The sequence below is a fragment of the Lactuca virosa genome, chromosome 5 (assembly GCF_052849685.1).
Source record: "Lactuca virosa cultivar CGN04683 chromosome 5, Lactuca_virosa_CGN04683_v6, whole genome shotgun sequence".
Classification (NCBI taxonomy): Eukaryota; Viridiplantae; Streptophyta; class Magnoliopsida; order Asterales; family Asteraceae; genus Lactuca; species Lactuca virosa.
This window is the reverse complement of record NC_136430.1, coordinates 103,255,988-103,264,741: the sequence shown is the minus strand read 5'-3', so window position 1 is coordinate 103,264,741 and position 8,754 is coordinate 103,255,988. Positions and strand designations below refer to the sequence as shown.

The window sequence follows — 8,754 nt, the reverse complement described above, 5'->3', positions numbered from 1 at the left end:
TTCTTTCAACACTTCACTTTCATGTGCCTTGAGAATCCCAACAAGCTTATCTAAAGTATAACTTTTTAATTGCTCGTGCGCTTTGACGGTAGAAACCACTGCCATCCATTCAGATCTAAACCCATTCATGAAAGTAACCTTCTGCTCGATCAACTCGCGTCCAGTACCATGTTTCATCATCTTGCTAAGCAGATGACTGTAGAGATTGAAGGTCTTGCTCAGATTTTCTTCAGGCTTCTACACGAACGCACCAAACTCCGAAAGCAGGAGTGTTTGAGTTGAATGCTCAAGATCTGCGTCCGTGGAGTAAAGTTCTTTAAGCCTTTCCCAGATGGCTTTCGCAGTGTCACATGAACTAACAAGACGAAAAGTATCGGCCTGCAACGCGAATCTAATGTTCCTCATTGCTTTGATGTTGCTGATCAGTTTATCTTTTTCGTCTTGAGGAACCTCCTTCTCATCAAGGAGCAGCTGGTTGTATTTCTTTTGAGTTTTAATGGTTCTTTTGGTCTCTGTATGAACAAATGGACCTAGAATGATGGCTTCCCATATCAAATAACCATTGTCTTCGGAACCGAGAACATAATCTTCAAAATGAAGCGCCCATACTTCATATTCAAGAGGAAAGTGAATCGGGATCCTTGTTGTTGATCCAATACTGCTTGTGATATTAATGGAGTTGATGTTGGAATCGCCGTGCTGCATGATGATGTTTTCTTTGATATCTGTAAAGAATCAGACGTGTAAACTGAGATGGTTTGTAGGGTAATATCAAGATCAATTGAAGCCGTCAAAGTGACAATAAAGACGACTTGAACTAGATCCTATATTAATGGAAACCCTAAAACTCTGTAAACAGAAGATATGCGTATAGATTACACAGTCTCCTGCTCTGATACCAATTGTTAGGATCAAAATCCTTAATGATCGATTAGATTCAAGAACAGATAAACAATGAGCACAATAACGATTCAAGAAAGTCGAATGATTAAGCGTCACGCCTCAGAAGAACTCTATGAAGAATTGCTATTGTAGAGGCGTGATTAGGGTTACAAAGTAAAAGATAAGAGTTGACTAAAATATGATGCATGCATGCATCTTATATACTCTAACCCTAGAATAAATAACGAGTGGACAGGCCCAACTCGATAACAAAAAAAGACTAAGTAAAAGGCCCAATGACGCAACATCAAATACCCAACATGGTGCTTTATAGACATGCATGTCTTGAAGCCAAAATGGGTCAAAAAGGGGAAATATGACCTAAACTCCATGCATGGCATCAAAAATTGGCTAAAGACCAGATCCAAACCACTACAAGGTCACCTTGACCTGGAGATTCATAAAGTTGCAAACTTTATGAGATCCATCCATTCAACATCCAAGAATAAGGAGAAAAAGGGACAAAACTCAAGATCTAGCTACATAGAGGAATAAAAATCGAATCTTGGACACTTACAAAGGTCCAGAAGAGTGCCAAACTAAAGATGAGAGTTTTGCTTGCTAGATCCTTGCTTCCTTCTTCCAACTTTCTTCTTCTTTTGCTCCAAAATATCACACTAGTTCACAAATGAGAGGGAAGGATGATTAGGGTTCACAAGGGCCGATATGGGGGTTTGGAGGCTGATAAAAGATCAGCCCTAGGGACTTAAGGGGATTATATAGGGTGCAAAACCCTAAAATTTAGGGTTTCTCATCCAGCCGCCAACACGTTGAGTTTCCCCTCACTAACACGTCGTGTTGGTCCATAAAAATAGACGGCCCAAAGTCCTTCAACACGCCGTGGTGAGGCCTCCACCACGCCGTGTTTTAATGGAAAACATACTAAAAAGAATAATTCTCACACCTAGAATTCGGGATGTTACAGGTTTAGTGATCCTTGTTGAAGTAGATGGTCCCTTTTGTGCATTGTTTCACCAATCAAGCTTCTTCCTCACCACCTTGTATTGTTTTTGGAGCTTTGTAAGTCCTAAAGCCTTTTCCTTTCTCTCTTATATATGCTAGAACTAATTTTTATGCACTTTTCTTCATGATTGGGTTGGGTAGCATGTGTGGGATCCATAAAGTTAGCAACTTTATGCATCATTGACGCCTTTTGTTTAGCATATGTATGATATTTGAGGATTGGTGGTGGTTTAGACTCCAAGCATGAGCCCTTATAATCGACGTTGTGGACCGACATATACCCCACACGAAGCTTCATCGGAACGTTGAATAATATTATTTTTATACTTAAGAAAGTCATCATATCAGGATTGTAGCTAGCAATCGCAGATGGGGGTGTCAGCCTCGTATAGATCTATACAGATTTTTCTAGCTCTCGCAAGATTAACGATTATAGATTCAGGTTTAGCCGAATTTAATCAAGCTAAAGAATGAATAATAACAACTCACTAACACGTGTTTATTTAATCTTAAGTATGATTATCGTTTTATCTTTTCATTACTTAGTCTTTCTTTGATACCAAATTCTATACATAATTATTCATATATACTTAACCCTATATATAATAACTATCTTTATATATATATATATATATATATATATATATATATATATATATATATATTCTTTGATAGGTTATGGTACAGTTAAGTACATTGTCTATCCTTACGTTTCCTTCCATAATTATCACTATATATACACTTAATTGTAATATATATATATATATATATATATATATATATATATATATATATATATAGGAGTAGGATCAAATGAGAACACCTAGAAGTTTGAGAACGCGAGAACAGATCTAAGCCTTCTAAATTTTAAAATCAAAGGTTAATATTAACGGGCCGTTTATATAAATTCTGAAAGTCATAGGATTAAACTGTAACTTCCTAATTACCTAAAAGGGTACTATAATCATTAGGTTTTATCTTATTTTTATCAACTCCTAAAATCTCTCTCTCTCTCTCACTCTCTCTCTCTCTCTCTCGTTTCCTTTAAACCCTAATCGATGGAAGCCAGGACTTAAAAAAATGTCTGCCTCTTCCCTCTCATCTCTCTACTGCCGACTTTTGAGTTTTCTTCAACCTAGCCGCTGCACAAGATACAAAAACACCACCACTGCCATCTTGATAGTTGAACCCGCCAGCAACACCATCGTCACCATCATCATCACACAACAATCATCTCCACGCCTCTATCAACAGATGGATAGAGATCGTTCGAGAGAAAGAGAAATACAAAGACATATTACATATTAGATCTGAGCTTTATTATCCGTAGAAATTTGATCCATGAGTATCCTTTTGTGACGGAAGGGATTTGGTGGGATTTCAATTTTTTCTTGTTATCAATTGTATCATCCAACTGGTGTAGGGAGAAGCAATAAGTGGTGTGCTGGAAGTTGAATCTTTTGCCATTTGTACAAAGGTGTCAAATACGTGGAGGTAGAAGAGGGTTTTTCGATTTTAGAAGCCAGACACCATGATAATGACGATGTTTTCACGAGCAATTCATTGTAGCAGCAACAGGATCAAATTTCACCACTCTTCAATCTCACTCTCACACTCATCACTTTGCAACAGCCACTCCCCCACGCATCTTCTTCGTCGCCAGGTGCATTACCAATTACTCTAATCGTTATTAATTTTTTTAGGGTTTTTGGATAGATTCATGAATTCACTAAATGGAGTCTCGGATGGCTCAGATGAGCACGGAAACAGAAAGTATTGTTGATCGGCTCAAGAGTTCTGGATTATGGTGAACCAAAGGTCTAATTGGAGGAAAATGGATTGATGCTTATGATGGGAAGACAATCGAGGTAATAAACTTTTCCACATCATCGTTACCAAAGATCACTCCAATCCATATCATATATGAACTCCTAACAGAAATCACAATTTAATTTCTTTGATGTCATAATTTTCGATTTTGAGTTTTAATTTCTTTGATGTCATAATTTTAGATTTAATGGAATAACTTTTAAATATAGAGATCAAGAGGTAAGCTTTGAGTTTCAATCATTAATGATTATAACATTTCATTAACGATTATAACATTAGTTGTAGATTTTGGATGCTCTGGAGAAGAGAAAAGCACCAATTTCATATGGGTTTTGTGGAGGTCCTTTGGAGTTGTTTGAGAAGATGAAAGGTGAAGAATTTGAGCTAGAAGAGAATGAAAAATTATATTATGTTCTATACTTTTTAGATGTAAGTTATATTATTTTTTGATGAATTAATTTATGTTAGAATGTGTATTTATTTATGAATAACAGTTTATTCATTTGTGAATAGCAGTGCATTCATATGTGAATGAATGTATTTATTTATGATTTGAGGTATTCAATTATTCATTTGTGAATAGCAGGGTACTCATTTGTTAATAGCAGTGTATTCATTTGTGAATAGCATTGCAATCATATGTTAATGAGTGTATTTGTTTATGACTAGAGGTATTCTTTTTATGAAAAAATGATAATTTTACACTCTTTATTTTCAATTGATTAAAAAAGAAATTGGATTACTTGTAAATTGATGTGTATTCATTTGTGATTGGAGTAGTATCATGTTTTTTGAAAAAAAAATCATTTGTGAATACAAATGTATTGATTTGGGGTTAGATTTCTATTCATTTTTTTGAAAAAAAAAATGAAACAAGAGAAATTTTTTGATTTTTTTAAGAAAAAAAATAATTTTTTTTTCAGTTTTAAAATAATTTTTGGTAAAAATGTTTTTTTATATTCCATTAATAAGAAGAATAAAAAATCGAATATTTTATTCTTTTTTGGTAACTGATCCTAAATTTAAGGGATTTGATTGAATTTTATTTTATTTTAATTTAATTAAAATATACAATTACTAATATGCTCTTATATATTGATTGGTCCAGAACTGTTCTCGGGTTCTCAACCTTTTAGGTGTTCTCATTTGATCATTTACCTATATATATATATATATATATATATATATATATATATATATATATATAGAAAAGATAATTAGTATTAGTGAATATTCCATAATTATTTTCATATATATATATATATATATATATATATATATATATATATATATACAATAATTACGATTATCTGGATAACAGGATATTAGGGAAGAGTAAAAGTTATGTACAATGTTTATCCTAAAATTTGGTCAGCATTACTTCCAGATATTAAATTATCATAGGAAATCAGTCAGCATAACACCTAGGTATAATCGTTTCCTAGTATATCGGGTAGTATAACGATTAGGCATAATATATTTGCTTAAGACTAGGCAGAGTTTCTATCGGCATATTATCTTATCGTTTCATGCTTTGCATAAACTATTGATATATTTATAAAATATATTTTGATAAAGCAGTTTGATAAGCATGTATCCCCCCACCCCCTCCCCCCACCCCCCCGGCCTGTAAAATATTTTAAAACCGTAAAAGTGGGGTCGTCAACTCACCTATGACGCGTGATACCATTGATGTAGGGTTTATTCGGGTTTGGAACTCTGGGATGGCCTTGGGTTTGTAGCAGCTCCAAAAGAGAGTGAGAGAGATGTGTTTGAGGGATGCAGAAAGGAGCTACTGACCCTGTTATTTATAGTTAAGGTTTTGGAGTGCGCGCGACGTAAATATCTATGCATTGCGCGTGATCATCGTGGCTCCATCCGGGAGTCACCACATGTCACTCTCTCATTTGGCCACATCACATACAATATGACCGAATCAGGTATCAGGTGCACGTTGAGCAATGGCACGCACCTCGCGCATACAAAAAGGATTTTGAAAAATCCATATCTTATATGTACGATCTCCTATCTTTGCCTTCTTTATATCCATATGATGGTCTAAACTAGTACTACAACTTTCCTTTAGGTTGTTTTGGCTAGTTTTCACTTTCATCTTTTTGCCTAATGGGGGTAACAATAAATTATTTTACAAAAATCATATCTTGTTCATATGGATCCCTTTTTCGGCATTCTTTTTCCTAAAGTTGTTATCTTGAGAAGTACTACGATTCTCCTTTTTATAACTTTAGTCAAAACTTAACCAATCTTTATATACCGTTTCGACGTCGTAATAACTATTAACGTGGTTGATTTTACTTTCTACAGAAATCATAACTCCTCCAATCGGAGTCAGATTTTTACAAATTATATATCCTTAGGATCACGTCAACGAGTACTTTCCAAATAAATTAATTATTTTAAAAGAAGGTGCAACTTTTTTAACGCTTATTTTTTAGTCTAAACGTCAAATTATCTCTAAATGTAACAGCATATTTGATTATATTTATTCATAAAATCATACATTATAATGCTAATCTATTACATTTACCTTTCGCTACTATACCCTAACGGTGGTTGATGACGAAAATTTTCTTGGTTGACACATTCTCCCCTCATTTTAGAAATTTCGTCCTGAAATTTTATTTCATCGTTAGGATTCCTTCGAACAGGTGAGGGTACTTGTTTTTCATTTGGTCTTCTCGTACCCATGTATACTCAGGTCCTCGCTTAGATTTCCATCGTACCTTGACAATGGGTCTGACTCTTTTTGAGTCGTTTGACCTCTCTGTCCATAATTTCGACTGGTTCCTCGATGAAGTTCGTTGATTTGAATTTCGTCAAATGGAATGGCAATTGTGTCATCGGAGAGACACTTCTTAAGATTGGACACATGAAATACGTCATGCACGTTATTGAGCTCTTGGGATAACCTAAGTCGAGAGGCCACTGGACTAATCCGGTTGAGGATTTCAAACGATCCTATGTACCTAGGATTTAGTTTTCCTCGCTTTCCTAACCTTATAACTCTTTTCCAAGGAGAGACCTTAAGCATCACCCTATCTCAAATTTGGAATTCAAGGGGTTTGCGTCTTATATCATCATAGCTCTTTTGACGATCACGTGTTGCCTTCATACGTTCGCAGATTTGCACTATCTTCTTCAATCGTCTCATGAATAATCTATGGGCCTGTTTGTAGGGTATTTCCTGCGAACTTCTTAGCTAGTTTGGTATCACCAACTTCCACCCAACAAATAAGAGATCAAAATTTCCGACCGTATAAAGCTTTGAACGGTGCAACCTTGATGCTCGTGTGATAGCTATTATTGTATGACAACTCGATCAAGGGAAGATGAGTGTCCCATGCATTTCCAAAATCTATCACACATGACCTAAGCATGTCCTCAAGCGTTTGTATTGTCCTTTCGCTTTACCATCGGTCTGAGGATGATATGTTATACTCATACCCAGGCGAGTACCAATGGATTTTTGCAAACTTTTCCAGAATCGGGAGGTAAATATGTTATCTCTGTCGGAGATAATAGATAGCGGTACCCCATGTAATCTAAAAATCTCTCTAAGGTACATCCTGGTCAGTTTTTCCATTTTATATGTCTAATTTATTGGTGGGAAGTGGGCAGACTTGGTTAATCTATCGACAACTACCCATATAGTGTCATAACCACTAGCAATCTTAGGCAATTTGATCAAAAAATCCATTACAATTTGTTCCCATTTCCTCTTCGGGTATTTCTAGTTGTTGTAATAATCATGAGGGCTATTGATGTTCTGCATTGACCTTGGAACATGTTAGGCATTTACTTACATAGGTCGCAATTTCAGCCTTCATGTTCGGCCACCAATAAAGAGTTTTTAAATCTAGATACACCTTGTTTGATCCAGGATGGATGGAGCACCTAGTCCTCTAGGCACCATCTAAAACTAGTTCCTTGACATTTCCAAACTTTGGAACCCATATTCGGTTCATGAAGTACATTGCTCCATCATCCCTAACTTCTAGCTGATTTTCCATTCCCCTTAAGCCTTTTGCCTTGATGTTTTCTTTTGCTAGCACCTCAAGCTGAGCATTTCTAATCTGTAGGATTAGGTTAGACTGGATAGTCATTGATAGCGCTTTGACTCTACGGGGCTTAACTTGTTCTCTACGACTCAAGGCGTCGGCTACGATGTTAGCCTTGCCTGAATGATAACAGATCTAACATTCATAGTCATTAAGTAATTCCAACCATCTTCGGTGTCTCATGTTGAGTTCCTTTTAGTATAAAATGTGTTGGAGACTCTTGTGGTCCGTGTAAACTATGCATTTCATTCCGTAAAGATAATGATGCCAGATCTTTAATGCAAAAACTACAGCTCCCAACTCTAGGTTGTAGGTGGTGTAGTTGTTCTCATGCACCTTGAGTTGATGTGAGGTATACGATATGACTTTTCCCTTTGCATCAATACACATCCCAATCCCTTATGTGAAGCGTCACAATACACAATGAAATCATCAGTACCCTCTGGAAGGGATAGTATTGGTGCACTGCACAACATTTCCTTCTGATTTTGGAAAGCTTCTTCTTGTTTAACTCCCCAAACAAATTTTGTTTCCTTTTGGGTCAATTTTGTGAGGGGTTTGGCTATCCTAGAGAAATTCTCTATGAATCTCCGGCTATAACCTGCTAAGCCTAAGAATTGACGAACCTCGGTTGGTGTCTTGAGCGTTTCTCAGTTCTTTACAACCTCAATTTTGGAAGGATCAATGTGAATTCCTTTGCTACTTACTACATGTCCTAGAAAGTGTACTTCTTTAATCCAAAATTCGCACTTAGAGAATTTTGCATACAACTTTTCTTTCCTTAGTAGCTCTAGGATCACCCGAAGATGTTGTCCATGCTCTTGCTTGGGTTCATGAATAGACCAGAATACCGTCAATGAATATTATCATGAATTTCTCCTAGTAGGGATTGAATACTCAGTTCATTAGATCCATAAAAACAACTGGGGCATTGGTCATT

General features: G+C 35.9%; 1 protein-coding gene across 1 annotated transcript; it reads right to left on the bottom strand.

Moving 5' to 3' along the window:
* Positions 1-7,658: 7,658 nt before the first annotated feature.
* Positions 7,659-8,204, bottom strand: LOC145111559 (uncharacterized). The gene is made up of 2 exons (XM_079047828.1): positions 8,033-8,204; positions 7,659-7,933 (listed from the first exon to the last, which is right to left on the bottom strand). The coding sequence occupies exons 1-2, from the start codon at positions 8,202-8,204 to the stop codon at positions 7,659-7,661; spliced, it is 447 nt and encodes a 148-aa protein (XP_078903954.1).
* Between the last annotated feature and the right edge of the window lie 550 nt (positions 8,205-8,754).

Bases quoted from the DNA above. Each gene is read 5' to 3' on its own strand.
- LOC145111559 (XM_079047828.1), bottom strand. From the start codon at position 8,204: ATGTGTATTGATGCAAAGGGAAAAGTCATATCGTATACCTCACATCAA. The intron at 7,934-8,032 runs GTCTCCAACACA...GTTATCATTCAG, and splicing joins AGTTTACACGGACCACAAGA to GCAAGGCTAACATCGTAGCC.